At 39.1% G+C, this 21,187-nt stretch overlaps 1 protein-coding gene across 7 annotated transcripts in view; it reads right to left on the bottom strand.

Moving 5' to 3' along the window:
- CHD2 (chromodomain helicase DNA binding protein 2) overlaps nt 1-21,187 on the bottom strand; it is a 103,911-nt gene that overhangs the window by 8,865 nt on the left and 73,859 nt on the right. For 6 of the 7 annotated variants that reach the window (XM_055088202.1, XM_028495243.2, XM_028495245.2 and 3 more), the window contains 10 exons: nt 20,458-20,628; nt 19,319-19,494; nt 13,547-13,588; nt 12,812-12,951; nt 7,169-7,307; nt 6,824-6,974; nt 5,581-5,703; nt 4,240-4,368; nt 3,190-3,330; nt 1,357-1,491 (listed from right to left, as the gene is read on the bottom strand). In XM_055088202.1, coding sequence (XP_054944177.1) covers nt 1,357-1,491; nt 3,190-3,330; nt 4,240-4,368; nt 5,581-5,703; nt 6,824-6,974; nt 7,169-7,307; nt 12,812-12,951; nt 13,547-13,588; nt 19,319-19,494; nt 20,458-20,628 — 1,347 coding nt within the window. Of the gene's footprint in view, nt 1-1,356; nt 1,492-3,189; nt 3,331-4,239; nt 4,369-5,580; nt 5,704-5,938; nt 6,053-6,823; nt 6,975-7,168; nt 7,308-12,811; nt 12,952-13,546; nt 13,589-19,318; nt 19,495-20,457; nt 20,629-21,187 lie in introns of those variants that run through there. The other variant, XR_003681756.2, reaches the window with a different exon arrangement.

The raw sequence follows: 21,187 nt of genomic DNA, 5'->3' as shown, positions 1-21,187 counted from the left end.
ACACAGTGTGGCATTTATTGATAGGTTCAAATCTTTGCTCTACATCTTGGACAAGTTACTTAACTCTCCTCACCTTATTTTTTAAGGGGTAAAATAGAGATAATTACCTACCTCATAGGTTGTTGTGGAGAAAATACACAAAAAGCACACTAATAATGCCTGGCTGTTTATATGAGCTATTACTTACTGTCTTTAGAGACATTAAGTAGTAAAACTCTAGAACCAGGCATGAGAATTACGATTTGATCTACACTGAAATTAGAATTGTGGTCACTTCTAGGGAGGTAACAAACCATGACCAGAAGCTTCAACTTTACAGCCTGAGCCTTAAAAAATTCCGACCTGACAAAACTTGATGGTACCTCTATCAATGCCTATTACATTCCTGAAATTTTTCTGTATTTTTAGAAGATATCATAATATAAAAACAAGAGTAAATGAGCCAGTATGTAAATGCAATTTCCTTTCTTTTTTTTTTAATTCAAGTATAGTTGATTTACAATGTTGTATAAGAGCAATTTTTAAAATAGTATGGTACCACAGAAGCGTTAGTTATGATTTTCTCTTATAAACAATGGGCTAAGGAAGAAGTAGGAAACAGATCAGAGAGCTGGTTGTGTAATGAATTTATTCATTTACTCATTTATTGAGCTACTTCTAGCATCTACACGTACTTTATATAAAACACAGTACTTGCCCTCAGAGAGCTCACAGGAAGAAGAGTAAAGAGATTTAAGAAAAATGAGGTAAGTGCGAAGGAAAAGAAAATACACATATGCATACAGGTTTCTGGGAACACGGGAAAAAAAGGGTAAAAAGAGAGAAGACTGCCTTACAGGATGAGGTCAAAATTCTATGCTTTGCTTCCCCAAAGCAGGAATATTTTGAGATCTGGAAGATCACTTTCTCTCTGAAACTAAATTAACTATTCAAGTGAACAGTGATGTGTGGAAGTTTGGGGAAAGGAAAAGACCTCAAGAGAGGAGGGGAAGGGAAGCGAGTGCAACACAATGAAATATACACGTGCAGCTCCGGTAAGGGCCTAAGTCCCTGAGGACGCACTGGCCTGTTTCCATCCCATACAAGGCTTGGTCCATGACTCCTCCCCTCACCTGCCCTGTCTCCTATGCGATGGACCACATCCTAGGCCACGTCTTGGCTCCCAGCCCCACAACACGGGAACACAGAAGATAGGTCGTGCTTGCCACCGCTCCAGCTCACGCAGCCAGGACCCCAGCCTCGTCTCAGGTCATGCTGCTTAGATCGACTGAGGCTGTGTGGCGGGAACTATGAAAGGCAAAGCCTCAGCAAGCACTGTGGCTGCAGACCCCAGAATTCCTCAACTTCAGGACTTACTATGCTGAATGTCTCCTGGTCCAGATCATCATCCTCATCCTCTCCAATGGGGACAGGTTCGCTTCCTGCTGTAATATGGACAGGACCCTGAGATCGCTTTGATTTACTTGAAGATTTGGCATCACCACCTTTAGGCTTTTAAAAAAGAGTTACAAGGAATCATTGTCATTTGTGTACTCCTGTCTTGCAATTTGGACTTCTCAGCTATGTCACATCACTACGAGTGGGTACATAGGATGGCCTCAGTTTTGAGACATCATGAAGCCAAACCTATTTGATTAACACTTTAATCATATGTCATTCCCACTTCTGTCTCTAAACAGAGCCAATTATAATTTTAGCTTCATCAACGCTATTCTGGCTTCTATTCCCTAATCCATAAAATGCATAAAAATGTCATCAAGAGGTTAAGATTGTGAATTGGCAGAGCCCTCACAGAGTAGCATGTAGCAACTTAAAAATGAAAGTACACTTTCATCTTGGAAACTGTATTAACTAAAATATTTCAAGTGACAGAAATTTACATAAATCCACATGGGTAAAGTTCATTTATCCATGAAATGGTGCAGAAGGATGGAGACAGAGATACATATAAAAAATAACTTTATGTATGAACATTTAAAAACATAAAACAATACTATGCTTTGATTACGATTATGTAATATGTAGTAAAAGTATAAAAACATGGGCAGGAAAGTTTCACACGAACTTCCGGGCAGTGTTACAGAGGAGAGAAGAGGGAGGAGAGCAATGAAATTGGGAGAAGAAACAGAGGGGAGTCCCAGTAATGAGTGCATGGATACCAAATACAGTAGCCCAAAAAAAACCCACTTGAAGTAAACATGAAAAATGTTAACAACAGCTGCAATATCTGGGTAGTGGACACATGGTTGCTGGCTAAATCATTATTTGTGCTTTTATTTTTTAAATATTTCACCTTAAAAGAAGAATACCTTTCTGCAGAAGCACAGATGCAAAGAAAGGTATCTGTTACAGTACAGTTTATAACATTAGAAATTTGAAAGTAATTTCAATATGGGAAACTTAAATTGTTTCCAAAATGCTATAATCAAACAAAATCTTCCTTATCTATTAAAAATGATTTTAACTTTTATTTATTCACTTGGAAAGCTGTTTGTGATATATTGCTAAGTGGGGAGAAGAGGTTATCCAAACAGTCTGGTCTGATTTTTATTGTATACTTGTTCTTATATGCATAATAAACAAGTTCCAAAGGTGCTCATCAAGAAATCTGATAGAGCTATGACTGGGATGGTGGAATTAAGGCAGTTATTTGTTTGTATGTTTTAACAATGATTAAAGATTAATTGCAAAATAATTTCATCAGAAGTCAGCAAGATGTAACACTGTACCAGAATTCTGTGGTTTGGAATGAACGTCATAAAACTCCAACATGAAGATTATATAATAATAGTAGGCCTTTCACCCATTTCTACTCCAAAAGCTTAACTCTTGAAAGTATTTGATAGTATTTCACATATTCAGATTCATCTGTGGACTGTGCTTTTCTACCATGAGTCTGAGAACATGTATCAAGTAGTTACCTGTCCTGTCTCATTCCAACACCCCCTCTGAAATGTGTAATAAAAGAGCAAATAAAGGCTTCTATATTAAAGAACACCACAACTCACACACTCCCCTCTCTCTGCAGAAAGAGGTGCAGGCATCCCCCTGATAGCCCCATCCTTCCTTCTGGGATATACTCATAAAATGACAATTATTTCAGGGCCCTCAAACCCCATTCTACTTCTAAATGCTAGAAGGGAATTTCAAAGGCTGTGGGCATCTCAGTAAGTAGAATGACATCGATACCTTCTCCTTCTTATCTTTTGATTTCTTCCTTTCCTTGTCCCCTTCCTTGTCTTTCCTAGAACTCATTTGTTTCTCCTTGTTCTCCTTGTTCTCTTTCTTCTTCTGTTTCTTTTTCATTGGACTTTTTTCTAAGCCATCATCCTAGAAAACAAACAAGGTTATGAGCTTTTGCCACAAACTTTACATTTCCTCGTTTACTTTCTAGAAAAAAAAAGCACTGCCCCCAATGGTTCATCACTGTGTCCACAGAAGCATGTTCTCAAGCATACAGCCTTAAAGCTATGTGCTTAAAGTGAAGCCTGTAAAGGCAGATGCTCTTCACTTACATCTTCTCTTTATTTCTCATAGCAACCCTTCAACACAGGCATTATCATTCCCATTTCACAGATGGAAAAAACTGAGGAACAAAGAGATTATATACCTGCCAGGTAGTAATTGGTAAGGTTGCTAGTATTTGAATTCATGCATGCTTGACTCAAATCCATGCTAGTTCACATACCCACTGCTGATCCTCCTGGAAATAACCTCAAAGGGCAATTACACTTGAAGAGTAACAAAATAAAATCCCATAACGTTTTCAGTCACTGAAACAACAGACTGAATGCTAGCAAGTTACTTTTCATTTTGCTTAGACCAGAAGTTATAAATTGACAGGCCTTGGGCCAAACCTGATCCACAGATGAGTTTTGTTTGGCCCAAAAATGAACGGCATAACAGCTGCCCCTATACATTAGGCATGAGCTCCCTGGTTAACCACCGTCTCCACCACTCCCTATCTCTCCCAGCAATGAGGCTGAGTGTCAATTGCCATTTATCACTGAAATTTGCATGGTTTCTTTCATTTCCTTCCATTATGAATTTTCAATTGCTGATTTTAAATGAACAACTATATTCCTCTCTCACAGGTTAAGCAAAGACATAACATAGTTTCTACTTTTATTTTATCTACTCTGGCATGTAAACCAAACACGTTTCAAATGATTTTATACCAGTTGGCACAATAAAATAGTTGAGATTAAAAATAATCTCAACTGAAATCCAGCCTCATACCTTTACTTCTCCCTCTTCTGATGGATTATCTGAGTGTCTAGGAGATGAAAACTCAATTCCATGCTCATCTTTCAGCCTCGGTGCTTTGTTTTCCTTCTTTACTCGAGGCTTCCTCTTCTTTAATTTGGCCTGGAAAGGGTAAGAAAATGATGATAAATCAAGTCCCTCAAAAGCATGACCAAATAACATCATGATTCTTTGAGAACAGTAGCAGCCATATAATGCAAACAAGGAAACTCAGAGAAAATTCAAAGGAGTGAAACCAATTTTGCCTAAAGTAGAAAAAAAGAAACTATAGGCCTTATAAATCTCCTATGCCACAAAAAAACATCTATATCCTTGAACCTACTGATTCCATTTTTTGGAATTCAATCTAAAGATAAAATTCAAAAGAAGAAAAAAAACCTTATGTATAAAGATAATATATAAAATAAGAGTAACATTAAAAAAACTAGAAGCATGTTATATCTAAAAATAATGAAAAGGTGTTCATCTACTCAAACAGATACAGTAATTTAAGTAAAAACATGATGCAATCTATCTCTCCAGAACCTAATTTACAGAATATCCTCAACATATTACGTGAAGAATGACATTAATTATGACACTACTACGCAAAAAAGGACAAGGTATGGGATAGGATTTTTTTTCTAAAATTTGCTTTCTGCATAATATAGGGAAATTAATACAAATGGCATAGCTCTAAGAGCACTTAAGGAACACGCACACACAAAGGCTGCTACTACTTCCTGTAACTTATAGTATCTCCTAACTGTGATTCTCATCTTTTTAGGCCTGAATTGAAATGAAAAGTTGGGGAAATAAAAGCTAAAGCTCAGATGAGTCCATTAGTAACTCGGTTGAAATTTTTCACTGAGCAAGTAAGGCAACTCTAACTGAAGTCCAGTTTCTGAATTAACTGTGTATCCTAATTACCCATTTTATCCCTGGGACCCATGATGACAAGTAGCCGAGTGTTAGCTGTAACAACAGGCAAACCCAGTGATATTTACGTAGTACTGAGAACTATATTCCAAAATTGAGGAAGGAGCATAAAGACACAGCAACAGTATGTCTAGAACAGTGACACTGGGAGAAATGAGGACTATTTTGAGGCAATATTTGAGGAGAATGCCAAGATGTTTAGGTCAATTACTAAATGAACATTCTTATCATTACCCAACCAAACCATCATTACTGGAACCTCAATACCAATACTCGACAAGGAGAGGGTTAGTGTTCTGTGGAGATGCCTGGAGAGGGCATCTCTTCCCCTACCTAACCCTGCAGGGGCTGGAGCCTCAGACCCCTGGACGGTGCCCGGCTGGCAGCTGCACTCACCTCTTCCCCACCTGTCACGGCCCCCTCCTTCTCCAGACTCTTCCTGAGCAGCTTCAGCAAGTAGTCCGCTCGGGTCTGCAGCTGCTTTCCCTGGGGCTTTTTATCTGTCTCCACTGGCAGGATCTTCAACAGGAAAGGAAGAGAAGTACCCGCCACGGCCCATGGCCCGGTTAGTGGATCAGGATAAACAGAGATGACAAACAACTGAGCAGTCCTTTCCCTCCCCACCACCCAAAATACAGATAAAGCCTCAGATCCTATCTCATGTCCATGGCTCCCAGTCACTGAAAATCCCTTATGAGCCGTTCTCGTTTTACAAAATGGGATGGAGAAATCCAGCTCTCCCACTGGCTCCTACCTGTGCTGTTAACAGGGTAGAACAACTCAGGTAGGAGGGGCTTGTTGGCTTCATCTGCTAGAGCATCCCAGCCGTCGTGGATTTCCTCCTTCCAGGAGCAGGGAATCCCTGGAGCTAGGTTAAAGCTTCGTTTTAGATTGAAAATGCTTCTTAGAGCATTGCTGGAAAGCACTGAGCTATGCCAGGACACAGATGGACCTCTCAGGCCAGACTGGATTTGGTCTCAGTGCTTATGGCAGGGTGCTGTCACCCTCTGAGAACATTGCACCTGGGATGAGCATTGTTTGACGTGCCAGGAAAAGCCCTGCCAGGAGCACAACATGGAGCGCATCCTACTAAAATTTGAGCCAGCTTTCCCTGCTTACAGCTCTGAGCACGGCCTTACTATACTTGGTAGCCTGATGTGCAATGGATAGGGTGGGAGGCTCGATTTTGTGGGAGAAGTACAGCCAGAGTTTAATTCCATTACAAAAAATACCAAGGTATGGCTCATTCTTTCTTCATGTGTAGAACTGAAATATGGCTGTTTCAAATATTGTTTAAGAAAGTGCCAACAACTAAGTCCGAGGAATGCTCTTATTATTAATACTCTTACCCTGGTATTTGTTGCAATGAGATTTGACCTACAATAAAAATCAGAATTTGAAGACTTCTCCTATAATTTCCCCAAAATTTCACCTGGCTATTATCATCATCTCTGAAATAGTGCCACAGTCCACTAAAGATGGTAATGTTTCCAAGGATAAAGAAATCCCAGGAGTTTACTATTGTTCTAATTTCCAATTTGATCCCCACCCCCCAGAAAATAGTTAAAAGTAAGTAATCAATATAAAAATATTATACAACAAATCTTCTAGACATCTCCAGCATCACAGAAATACTTACTTTGTCAGTTAACTTAAGCTCTGGATCCGTTTTAATTAGCTCCCAGTTTCCATAGCCGTGTTCATAAATTCCTAGCAATAGGCGAGAATCATCCTCTACTCCCCACTCGACATCAAAATGTGCAGCTTTGACACGACAGGTTAAGCAGTATCTGAAAAAATTTCCAAAGCAGGAGGACATTAGAGGAGGGGTCTTTCTGATTTGGGAATAAACACCAATGAGCAAAGCACTCTGGTATGTTAGAGAAAAGACAATGAAAATACTACATAACTACACGTAACTGTAACTACAAATCTGTCTTCTAATGGCACAACCACCCATGCATGGGCATGTTATTATACTCACTTTTTTTTTTCTTCAGGGTCTACAGGGATAGATTTATGCAGCATCTCAAACTCTTCTTCATGTTGGATAATAGATTTCACATTAACCTGAACCCCAGATATCTTGATAGTTGGACCTCTCTTTTTCCCTGGTCCTTTCCCTAAAGAATACCAATTTCATATTCGTTAAGTGAGAATTCGCTGAAGTTTCAAAGAAAACACAGGTCAACAAATCCTGAACTCTTATTCCCTCAGCGTATATCTCTGGTTTATGGTTAATTCAAAGGTATAATCAAGGCAAAAAATTTTCTCAATTAATGTTTGTAAAATAATCTCTAAACAATTCAGTTTTTTAAGATTTAGAATTTTTTAATCCAGTAGTGTTTATAATTGTATTTTAATCTTTCTATTTGTTTTATACTTTGGCTCTAAAATTAATAACATTTATGAAAGAAGATTTTAAAGGAGTAATATTAATGCTGAAGTTTTTTCTTTTGTTTTTCTAACCCATCAACAGATTTTTAAGTGCTTTAAAAGATGATCTTCTCAGGCTTCCCTGGTGGCGCAGTGGTTGAGAGTCCGCCTGCCGATGCAGGGGACACGGGTTCATGCCCCGGTCTGGGAAGATCCCACATGCTGCGGAGCGACTAGGCCCGTGAGCCATGGCCGCTGAGCCTGCGCGTCCGGAGCCTGTGCTCCGCAACGGGAGAGGCCACAACAGTGAGAGGCCCGCGTACCGCAAAAAAAAAAAAATAAATGTTCGTCTCTACTAAAAAAAGTATGAGATCAAGTTAATACCTAACACATTTGAAATGATGAACAAAAGAAGTCATGGAAAGGTTACCCTAGCCCGAGTTTCCAAGTAAAGTAATCCTAGAAGTAAAAACAAAGCAGTCAATTCTAACCAAAGAGTCCAAATCTAAATGCATGATAATGACACTTGTCTGTGAGGGAAAAGATGGCTCAGAGCCTGAGAAAAGATTTCTTTTTTTAACATTCAAGTCGATGAAATGGCACTACAATTATAAACAATTATTTAGGGATTCTCATATAATCCACTAGAATTTCACTTGCAAATGCTATTCCCAACAATACTGATGAGTTCTGGAACAGAATGTGGCAAAATGGGAAAGGCACCTCCTCCGAAGATCAGAAATCTGGGATTTATTCCCAGACCTGCACAAACTACCCCCTGTCCCCTTTCCCCTCTCACTTCTAGTTATTAACCTCTCTGGGTCTGTGTTTCCTCATCTGTAAAATAAAAAGATAGCAACAGAAAAATGGGCAAAGGATAAAGAGACAATTCACAGAAAAGGAAATACAGATGGTTCCATGTGAAAAATACTCAACCTCATTCATGGTAAGAGAAATGCAAATTAAATATACAGACATAGCCTTTTTAACCTCAGGTTGGGAAAATTCAAAGATGTGAAAATATGTCAGTGAGACTAAGAGGAAACAGACACTGCCATTCTAGTCAATGCTGGTGGGAGGATATGGCGCAAATGGCATACACACAAGATTATTTACCACAACACCATAAAGCAAAAGATTGGAAAGCTTAATGCCCAATAACAGGATACTAATACTGTAAATCCATAACAGATTATGTAGCTCTTCAAGAACAAAAAAAAATTCAGGCAGTGGAGAAAAGATTAACCATCTTTAATGAATGGTGTTGAGACATATAGTAGCCATATAGGAAAAATCCAAAATCCAAAAAACCTGGATGCAATACCAGGAAAAACTCCAAGTGAATCAGAGATATAAAAGTAAATGAAATCACATAGGTATTGGTGGTGGTGGTGAGGGGGTGATCTTAATGACTTCCTTTATACCCTCAGAGTAGAAAAAAAAATTTTTTTTAGTTTGTTACAATATATTGAATATAATAGTTCCTTGTGCTATATTAAATCCCTGTTGTTTACCTCTTTTATATATAGTAGTGTGCATCTGCTAATCTCATACTCCCAATTTATCCCTTTCCCCCTTTCGTAACCATAAATTTGCTTTCTATGTCTGTGAGTCTGTTTCTGTTTTGTAGAGAAAATGTTTTTAACTGATCAAAATCCAAAACAATAGGATAAAAGATTGATAAATTTGACTATATAAAATTTTTTTAAGTTATTCTGTACAAAATACCATAGCAAAGTGAGAGGACAAATCACAAACTGGAGGAGAACACTGGCAACTCTTTTCAGAAAAAGAGATCCTGGGACTTCCCTGGTGGTGCAGGGGTTAGGAATCCACCTGCCAATGCAGGGGACACAGGTTCGATCCCTGGTCCGGGAAGATCCAACATGCCGCGGAGCAACTAAGCCTGTGAGCCACAACTACTGAGCCTGCACTCTATACAGCCCGTGAGCCACAACTACTGAGCCCGTGTGCCACAACTACTGAAGCCCGCATGCCTAGAGCCCATGCTCCGCAACAAGAGAAGCCACCGCAGTGAGAAGCCCATGCACTGCAAAGGAGAGTAGCTCCCGCTCACCGCAACTAGGGAAAGCCCATGCGCAAGCCCATACGCAGCAACGAAGACCCAACACAGCCAAAAATAAATAAAATTTTTTTAAATTCCCTGTATTAAATCTTCTTAAAAAAAAAACAAGAAAAAGAGATCCTAAAAATTAAGACCAACAGCTCAATAGAAAATGGGCATAATATATGTACAAACAGTACACAAGTGGCCCTCAGAAAAGATGAACAACCTTGATCATTAAAAGAAAAGTGAGGCTTCCCTGGTGGCACAGTGGTTGAGAGCCCGCCTGCCAATGCAGGGGACACGGGTTCGTGCCCCAGTCCGGGAGGATCCCACATGCCGCGGAGCGGCTAGGCCCGTGAGCCATGGCCGCTGAGCCTGCACGTTCGGAGCCTGTGCTCCGCAACGGGAGAGGCCACAACAGTGAGAGGCCCGCGTACCGCAAAAATAAATAAAGAAAGAAAGAAAAGAAAAGTGAGATGCCATTTCCCAACTGTCAGTTTGGCAAAAAACCAAACACTTGACAATACATTCTGTTGTGTATGAATATACATTGTAGGTGGCAATGTAAATGGTATCAGATTTATGAAGAATTTGGCAGTATCGAACCAAATTACATATGCATTTTTCCCAGGACTCAACAATCCCACTTCCAGAAATTTATCCCAAAGATATGCTGGCAGAGATATGAAACAGCATATTAGACTATTTATTCATTGTGGCTTTATTTATACTGGCAGAAGACTGAAAACAACCCAAATATTTATTACTAGGGGACAATAAAGTGTGAATAAACATCTATCTACACAGTGGAATACTGTGCAACTGTAAAAGGAAGAAGGTATGAACTCTACACAGTAAGATGGAGTGAATGCCGTGTGTGAAAATAAGTAGGTACAGAACAGAAGGTAATGTATGATATCTCCTGCATAATAGAGGAAATACAAACACACAGACTTAAAATTTTAAAAAGAAACACTGGAAAGATAAGCCCAAAGCTAACAGAAATGATTACCTACAGGGGAGGAAGAGAACAGTACTGGGGGGACAGGAATGAAGGCAAGATTCTCTCATCATGTTCCTGGTTTTGTTCTGACTTTGGGCCTTGCAAATGTTTTACATAATTAAAGAAACAAAGGTTTCATCAAAAGGAGAAAAGTAGTCCCTAGAAACTGAAAAGAAAACAAAAGATACTAAACTATATATTAAGTTGGTGGCATAATCACACAGAGAAAAGAACAATTTCAAATAATTTTAAAACATAGTACTTTGTGTACTGCTAATGAGGTGTATTTTAAGGACAAAAAGAAACACAAAGCAATCAAACTCTGCATTAAGAAGTCTTATTGTTGGGGATTCCCTGGCAGTCCAGTGGTTAGGACTTGGCGCTTTCACTGCCATGGCACAGGTTCAATCCCTGGGCAGGGAACTAAGATCACACAAGCCGCACAGCACAGCCAAAGAAAGAAAGAAGAAAAAAAACAAACAAAAACAGTAAAATTGGTATTAATATTTGGAAACGTGTATAACGTATAAGAAAAATGCATGATTATGTTAACATTTTTAGGAACAAAATTTTCAACTTACGTAAAGAGATATCTATAATCTTACATTAGAACTGGAAATGTTAACCTGGACTCAGGAATATGCTAAATGCCAATTTATAGAAAATACAGGTATATGGAAACAAGTTAAGCAATGCCAGAAGGAAGCAATCAACCAGATGCAGAATGTGAACATGCAGAGAAAAGAAACATGTGGAAAGGAAGGGACTGTTACAAGGAAATATCTCCAAATATGCTGTGAGATAGACAAAGCAAGATACAGAACAGTGTGCATGCTACAGCACCAATTGTGTTAAAACAGTATCTATTCATTTTTTGAACATATGTATTTTTATATTTCTAGAAGGAGACAAGAAATAGGGATACCTGTTTTTCATTTTTGAGCCATGTGAATGTAATACTTATTCAAAACAATTACACGGAAAAAAAAACCACTGTAAAGTTAAGATTTACTTTTGGATGTATTCTTGGCACTATAAAAGCACATATTTGGATCACTGTCCAAACCACTCAAGTTATTTTTTTCATGGAAAAAAAAAATCTAAAAATGTTTTTGACTATGTTCAAGATATTTTAAAATTCTATTACTTTTAGTAACAACCTTAAGAAGAAATTTCAAAGCACAAATACTTCTTTACTTAATGAAATAGCTAACACTGCAAGCCAGACGTGATGACAAGCACTTCACATGTATGGAATTATTCAAGTGACCATCCAAACCCTTTGAGGCACAGACTACTACTCTATTTTGCACATGAGACTGTTAAGAGGCTATCATTTGTCTCAGGTCTTGCAGCTAAGAAATGGAAGGATCAAGATTCCAGGTAAACTGGCTGCCTCCAGGGCCTGAATACTTAACCACAGATGACAGAGCCTCCTGTGAGTAACGTCAGTGAAGGGTGACAAAAGAATGGGGGCAATGGCACAGATAAACCACAGTCCAGTGAACTGTGGAATGACCACACCCTCATCTTTTTGTTTGAGGTTCAACTATAAGGGTGTCCTTTAACAACAAGGACCTCAGCTCTCTCCTGACACCTTCTGCTTTTAAAGGACAGGCAAAAGCACTCTTGGTGTATAAGACAAAACACACTACAGGTCGAATCGAATTACAACAAATTCTAGTGCCAAGAGAGTCTCACTGCAACAAAAAGGTTTACAATATTCATCTACTATTTTTATTCTAACTAATTCTCTAAATCCTTTAAGTTTATCACAACAAAACATGTGTGTATATCCAAGATAATTACTGATGTTTGTGGTCTGTAATGTCCTCACTTACAGCCAAAATGCAAATGTGTCCACTCAGCTTTACCCACTCAGGTCTTTACATAATTCAAACCAATCTAAACTTTCTACAGTAACATTAAAAGAAATCACTCATCTTGTTCATTACTTTGTACCTTCTGCAAATCAACTTCATTTGTGAGTAAATCTTTGGAATCTTAAAACTGAGCTCACGTAAAGGCAGGTGAGAATACACACCTCAAAAAATTAGGGATGCATGGGATATAAGTGTGTTCATCTTTTAAAAAAAAAAAAAAAAGATCCTTAGCAGCAGAGATCCCAATCCACAAGTGCCAGGTCTTTGAGAATCACTGAGGGAGACATGCTGACTTACCCTCGCTGGCATTTTCTTTCAGCTGCTCTTCGTATTCTTGCATTGCTGACACACAGCTGTTGTGAATCAATTCCCCTAGGCGCTTCAGATCTGCCACAGACTTATCTACCAACTCAGCATCACGTGCTATGCACTCCAGCCTAAGGAAAGACAAATACGGGGATACCTCAAAGGCCCTACCTCAAAGGCCCTGTGCCCACGTTTCTAATGTCATGTGAGCTACCACTTGGTTTCACATAAGCTTGCTCCGGCAAAGACACTTTCCTCTACATGCCTTAATTGATCGTTCCAACAAGAACCCTCGGACAGTTGACTGACGACTTACTTTCCATCATAAAGAATTTGACTTGGAATAGTTCACAAAAACAAACTTATTTCAAAAAACAGAGGGGAAAGGGTTCAGCTTTCTTTATTAACTAAATGCGCTGTCTGATAACAGTAGCAGGTGAAGTGCCCCAAAGCTATTTGCACTAGTTTGTTTCTTTGTGCTCACTTTCCTTTCTCTAGCCTACTTTCATTCACTGCAATGTTCCTAGAAACAAAGTACAGTTACATGTACAATATGTTTCGTTGATCTCCAAGTCATCTGAAGCAGGTGAGTAAATTAATATCTAAAAACCAGGCTGTCAAAAGGTGCCAGACCTTAAAAATGGAAAGTAGAACCAAAAAAAGAAACCTCTACAATACAGAAGTGAAAAAGAGGTAGATAAGGAACTATTATATTACTAAGCTTACCGTTCAAGAGGGAGACCAAACTTCTTATACGCCTTGATGAACCTAAGAAAATAATCAATAAATCACATTAAAAAAACAGACCAGCTATATTAATGCAAACACATCCTGTGATGAAATATGAGCCATAAAAACTGTCAAATAGAGACTGGGCCCAATCCTTGCAACTGCCACTAAATGGAATAAAGTTGGCCTTTGAAAATGGCCAGCTTAAAATAATGAGTGCTAAAAATCTATTCAAACCAAAGATTAACTTTATTCTCAGTGACTGGTCATGAAACTGCTTAGGGACATAATTGAGAATGGTGACTTAACTCTAGTACTATCATTTTTAGAAGGTACAAGTTTATGGAGTTCAATAGATAATAAATGATTTAAAAACCAAAACCTCTTATAATAAAATCCAGTACGGTTAAGTGGTCTATTCAGTCCATTACTGTTGTTACTTTCAATTCCACACTACAATATTTTCCATTACTTTCTGGTCAATAATACAAATATAAGGTTTTTAGGACTGCCTCAAATACTTTTTGTAATGAGGCAAAGTAAAATAAACATATGATTTTAAACTTTTTAGGCAAAACTATTTTGGAAACTCTCCTTCTGCCAAACATTGTCTCCAGCCAAAAATCTAATCTATCCTTCCACAAGTCTCTAGCATAAACCATGCTATATATGCCAATCCATGTGTAATCCACTCCCCTCCCTAGAGCCAACCACTAGCACTTTCACTAAAAAAGCGAGATGCCATGATATATCAAGGACATCACTGTAACATGCCAAACTACCTGGTTAGATAAAAATGAAGGGAGAGATACTATGGAGAAAAAAAATGAAAGAGAGGGCACAGGAATTAAAGAAAATGGGGATGAATATAATAATAGCTAAAAAACAATATTAAAGGAACAGCATGGATTAGGAAAGTACTATATGTAAAAGCAAACCTGAGGATTATTCCTCCACTCTACATTTCTTCTTCTTGATATATACTGAAATATTTTACATCTGAAATAATACGCCATTTGGGATTACTTCAAAATAATATTGAGACAGAGAAGCATTCCAGGAATGGTGGAGTAAGGACCTCTGAAACTCTGCTCCTCCATAAAAGCAACAAGAACACTGGCAAAATTGTCAAAATCAACTTTGTTAGAATGCTGGAAATTAACCAAATGCTTGCAGCCATCTTATGAGCATTTATTCAAGAAAATGGCTGAATCTCAGTATGAACAGTGAGCTCTCTGGCATTTTGACTTGCTCTATTTCCCATGCCCTCTCCCCAGCTCCATAACTGCCTTGAAAACTACATCTTCCCAACTACTGCAGCTGTGCAAAGAAGCAACACAGCAGCCACTAGAGGGAGCAGAACAGGCCTAGAGCTCCCCAAAAGCTCTTTCCCCAGAGAACAGTGCTATTTGACTTGACTGACAGCACCCTGAGAAGCTCCATTCTCAGACTTGTCTTCATTTGACCTGACTCTGTATGAAGAACACTGTCTGGGGCTTCCCTGGTGGCGCAGTGGTCCAGAGTCCGCCTGCCGATGCAGGGCACACAGGTTCGTGCCCTGGTCTGGGAGGATCAAACATGCCGCGGAGCAGCTGGGCCCATAGGCCATGGCCGCTGAGCCTGCGCATCCGGAGCACGCAATGGGAGAGGCCGCGGCAGTGAGAGGCCCGCGTACCGGGAAAAAAAAAAAAATGAAAAGAAAAGAACACTGCCTGTAGTTCATCGGTCAAAAAACAGAGGCAAAGGTTTAACACCACAGCTGCCTGAGGCAGCATTATAAGTTGGCAATATGAACAGGCTGACCAAAAACTGCAATGGAAAAACTTGGGGGAAAAGATGTCCACAGGGGTCTTAGAAAAGCTCAGGCATATTCCTGGATATCTAGAAGGCTGCATATATGCAGGGCTATGTGCAGGCACAGAGAAGACCTGAGGGGCTGTGAATCTCTCAACTCTGGCTGGCATTGAGGCTCTGCACAAACAGGAACTGAAGGCTAAGGCAGAGCTGTAAACTGCCTACCAGAACATCGAAGACATCCCCAAAATACACAAGAAGCCCTTCAGCAAAGGCTGGTAGATTTACTGGTTGGTAGACTTAAGGTGTTTAAGGAAGTCTCTGTCCAATCATCAGCTGACCACTAAGCTAAATGAGCAGAGACTTCAAAAGACCGAGAAGACAAGACTTCACAGAACTAGTCCAGAAAAGTTACTAAACAAACAGCAACAACAATAAACAGCAAATACGAAAAACTCTTGCTGGCAGGGGGAATCTGATTTCCAGACTTACCACATTATATTACTTAAAATGTCTAGTTTTCAACAAAAAATTACAGAAAACAAGAAAATATGGTCCCTATACCTCGAAGGAAGATGGTTTTCAGTGGAAATAGACCCTGAGAAGTCCAGAAGTTGAACTTACTAGACAAAGGTTTTAATCAACTATTATAAATATATACGAGAACTAAAGGAATCTATGTCTGACGAATTAAAAGAAAATTTGAGAATAATATATCACCAAATGGAGAATATCAACAGAGACAGAAATTATATAAAGGAGTCAAACATAAATTCTGGAGTTGAAAAGTACAATAACTAAGATGAAAAAAATCACTAGAGAGGCTCAGGATTAGATATGAATTGACAGAAGAAAAAAAAACAGTTAAAAGATAGGTCAACTGAGGGACTTACTTCTCTGGTGGCACAGTGGTTAAGAATCCGCCTGCCAATAGAGGGGACACAGGTTTGATCCCTGGTCTGGGAAGATCCCACATGCCGAGGAACAACTAAGCTCGTGCGCCACAACTACTGAAGCCCATGTGCTCTAGGGCCCGCGTGCCACAACTACTGAGCCCACATGCTACAACTACTGAAGCCTGCGCACCTAGAGCCCATGCTCTGCAACAAGCCACTGCAATGAGAAGCCCACACACTGCAATGAAGAGTAGCCCTCCTTCCCTCATGGTGCAGTGGTTGAGAATCTGCCTGTCAATGCAGGGGACACGGGTTTGAGCCCTGGTCTCGGAAGATCCCACATGCTGCGGAGCAACTGGGCCCATGAGCCACAACTACTCAGCCTGCGCATCTGGAGCCTGTGCTCCAAAACAAAGAGAGGCCACAACAGTGAGAGGCCCACGCACCACGATGAAGAGTGGCCCCTGCTCGCCGCAACTAGAGAAAGCCCTCGCACAGAAACGGAGACCCAACACAGCCAAAGATTAATTAATTAATTTTTTTTAAGAGTAGCCCTCACTTGCTGCAACGAAGACACAACGCAGCCAAAAATAAATTAAAAAAAAAAAAAAAAAAGAGAGATGCGTTAAAAAAAAAAAAAGGTAGGTCAACTGAGATTATCCAATGTGAAAGACACAAAAAGAATAAAGACTAGCCTTCAAAAACAAAGGAGAAATTAAGACATTCCTAGATAAATAAAAAGACAGAATTTGTTGCTAGCAGACCTGCCCTAAAAGAAATACTAAAGAGAATACTCTGGGCAGAAATGAAAAGACATGAAACAATAACTCAAATCCACATGAATAAATAAGAGCCTCAGGAGGATACCTGAGTAAGTAGATTAAAAAGACAGTGTATATGTATTTTTGTCAGTAACTCTTTTCTTCTCCTAAATGATTTTAACTATCAACTGCATAAGGCGATAATTATAAAACTGTGTTGGTGGGCTTATAAAGATATAATCTGTGTGACAATAAAAGCACAAAAGAGGGGGAAGAAATGTACCTAAACTGGAGTAAAGTTTTAGAATACCACTGAAATAAAGGTGGTATTAGTCCAAACTAAATTGTTCTACGTTAAAACATTAAATTATAATCTCCAGGGAAACCACTAAGAAAATAACTTTTAAAATATAAAAGAAACAAGAGAATTAAAATAGTATACTAAAAAATATGTAATACAAAAGAAGGCAGTAATGGGGGAATAAAGGAACAAAAAAAGACCCAAGACAAAAAATGAACAGCAAAATGCAGACATAAATTCTATCTTATAGGTAATTGCATTAAATGTAAATGGTTTAAAGACTTCAATCAAAAGGAAGAGATCAATAGAAAGGATTTTTTAAAAACATCTAACTAGGGCTTCCCTGGTGGCGCAGTGGTTGAGAGTCCGCCTGCCGATGCAGGGGACACGGGTTCGTGCCCCGGTCCGGGAAGATCCCACATGCCACGGAGCGGCTGGGCCCGTGAGCCATGGCCGCTGAGCCTGTGCGTCTGGAGCCTGTGCTCCGCAACGGGAGAGGCCACAGTGGTGAGAGGCCCGCGTAACGCAAAAAAAAAAAAAAAAAAAAAAAAAAAAACTAACTTGCTCCACAACAGGAGAGGCCACAGTGGTGAAAGGCCCCCGTAACGCAAAAAAAAAAAAAAAAAAAAAAAAAAAAAACTAACTATATACTACCTACAAGAGTTGCAAGCTAGATTCAAAGACACAAATAGATTGAAATAAAAAAGGAAAAAGATACTGCACATACGATACCAAAAGAGAGTTGGAGTGTCTACACTAATATCTAACCAAGTTATAAACTTTTAAGACATAAATTGTTACTAGAGACAAAGCAGGACATTTTATAATGAGAAAACGGTCAATTCATCAAGACAACATATTATAAAGCATACACACCTAACAGCAGAGGCCCAAAACATATGAAGCAAAAACTGACAGAACAGAAGGGAGAAATAAACAATACAGCAATAATAGAGCCTTCAATACCCCATTTCCAATAATGGATAGATCAGGCAGAAGATCAATAAGGAAATGGAAGATCTGAACAACAGTAAACCAAACAGACTTAAAAAACATCTATAGGACACTCCACTCAACTGCAGCAGAACATACATTCTTCTCAAAATAACACTGAGGATAGGGGAAAATAGAAATATGGCACACACACAAAACTGACTACAAACTCATAATGGTTAAAATAATACCCGGGGAGGGGGTGAGCTAATATTCTATCAATGTTTGTATACATTTACATTTTTCCATAATAAATTAAACAAAGAAACAATAAAAGAACAGATATAACATTTAGGGGGAAACAAAGACCTTGTGATTTCAAATACTGACCTAAAAGGACTATTTGATAATAGTTAAAATTTGGGTTAGACCATAAAGTTAATCATTTTCATATTTTCTACTTTCTTCAGCTTTTTAAAAAAATAACATGGAAGCTAGGGGAAAAGTGGTTTGGAAGCAATAATTTTAGATTTTTCTGGAGGGAAGAGGGGTGTGAATCAGACACCAACAAATGTGTAGTAAGTACTGACACAGAAAGATGCCTAAAACTGATTGTAAGTGACAAGAAGCTGCAGAACAGTATGTTGTATATACCAATAAACCAAACTGATATCAGCACTAACACTGATGGAAAGTAAACTGGGGTTACCTGTATTACTTTAATTTTTTATATTTATACCATTTCTTTTATACACATTGATACATATGTATGTATGTATTTATTCATATTCTTCAATAAAAAAAGGAAGTTTCAGCCCAAGTTTACCTCTAACAGCCTCTTTCCTCTTGGCTGAACTTTCTTTGTGAAATGTTCAGAACCCAGAACAAGAAATAAACAAAAAGAAAGAGCTCAACTGCGGAAAACCTTGGAGAAGGGAGAATCATCCTGGGGCCTTGGAGCATGACTCAGTCCCCCTTGCCTTCCTCTGACCTCCCTGTCATCAATGTCAGGGATCCATCAACCTGAGGCTTACAGCATGTCCTTCCAAACGTGAGGGGGAAGGAGAGCAGAGCCCCCACTAACCTCCGGATCTCGGCATCAGTGAATCCCTCCACGAGGTCCTTCCGCACACTTCGGGGGCGCCCTCTGCGCTTGGGCTTCTTGTCGTCATCAGAGTCATCTGTCTCACTCTCAGAGGCAGAGGATCTCTGGGCCTGCCTCTTAGACTCAGTATCAGAGTCACTGTCATTTGTCTGAGCCTGAAAAGGCAAAGTCACATTGTAGCAAGTGCCAGGTTCAAGAGATCTAAGGACTAAGACCAGCCCATCTTAACTCCTTAATACTCAGAACGTCCCATCGTATCAGGCAAGTCAATTTCCCTTTAAGAAAGAAGGAGGCAGACGGCGCGTGATGAGAGAAGACCTACTTGGGATAGTCACTCTGCCAGAGGCATACTGTAATGTCATTAAATAAACTGGAATAAAAATATTTGGATTGTGGCTTCATGTTTACTTTCTTGGGCAAATTACTTTACTTCTTCATGCCTTTGTTTTCCATTTGTAAAATGGGGACAATAGCACCTATAATACATGGGTTTTCATATAAATTAAATGAGTCAGTAAGTGGAAAAGCACTAACTTATGCGTGACATACAGGGAATACTCAATGATAGCTACTATTAGCTAATACTGATTTACTAGGATCTCAGACAAACCTGAGTCTGTTATCTCCAACAACTGGGTAATAAAACAGTCTATCTACTTAAATGTTGTTGCAAAAATCAAATTAGTGCCTATGATAGAGCTTTGTAAACTGAAGCACCTTTATATAATCTCTTACTAAGTATTTATGCCAAGTCCTATAAACAAACACTTAAAGGTGAAAAGAGGTTTGACTCTGAAAGTCAAAGGCCTTGCCACTTAGAACCAAACTCTTAGACTTACTGGTTCTAATCTCAAGGGCAAAATGCAAACTTCTGTCAAACTCAAATCCTGTCCAGCCATCTCACAAAGAGCCAATCTGCAAAGATCAAATGGCTCATAGGTATGCGCATGAGGCTTGTGCATTTTTCCAAAAATGGAAAAATTTTCCATTTTTCCTTGTGCATTTTCTGCTAGGCTTCCTATAACTCTGCCCTGGAACCCTCCACATCCGGACAACAACATAAGGTGAACAAAATAAGAAGTATCAATACTTCCATATCTTTCATGTTACTTGATCACCTTTTTAGTGGAACTCCGAATTCGAGGCAACATATAAATTTCTTCCAGCTCTTTCTGCCGCTCCTCCTCCTCTACTTTCTTCCTTTGCTCCTCTGGAATGATCTCATCCCAGTCCTTGTGAGGACGCTCTTCTAGTTCTTCTTCATCCTCCATTGTTGCGAAGTTGGCAACCTTAAAACAAATGGACAACCCATTGTCTGACATTTCCCTATTTCCCAAACACCATCTACTAACACACCAACTCAAGCACTGTTTTTAATCTAACATGCTATGAATGATAATAGGACTCCTGTGATATTACACAGTCAAATAATCAATTTTCTACTCATCTCTCCCTTATCGCCCCCCACCCAAAATCTACTTGCCAAATCCTAAAGTTCATCAGAAATTTTACTGAAAAACAGGGAAAGATATAAAGCTACAAACTGTCTTATTATAAGTTTTATTGAAAGATGTGCTGTTAAATCACACACATTTTCTAATGTACTAATTAGAAATTTTAGATTTATTTAGATTATAACATTTGAAAACCTAATACTAATCCGTTACAAACTTTCAGTCCTATACATTATAAATCGCTACTGAATAGAGCTCATTTGAAACAACCCATAACTCAAAGCAGTAGCTACTGGTTACCTTACTCATTTTTATCAAAAGTACAGAAGCTAGGGCTTCCCTGGTGGCGCAGTGGTTGCGAGTCCGCCTGCCGATGCAGGGGACACGGGTTCAT

This window comes from Physeter macrocephalus, chromosome 11 (assembly GCF_002837175.3).
Source record: "Physeter macrocephalus isolate SW-GA chromosome 11, ASM283717v5, whole genome shotgun sequence".
Classification (NCBI taxonomy): domain Eukaryota; kingdom Metazoa; phylum Chordata; class Mammalia; order Artiodactyla; family Physeteridae; genus Physeter; species Physeter macrocephalus.
Note: the sequence above shows the minus strand (reverse complement) of the source record. Positions and strands in the feature narration are given on the sequence as shown.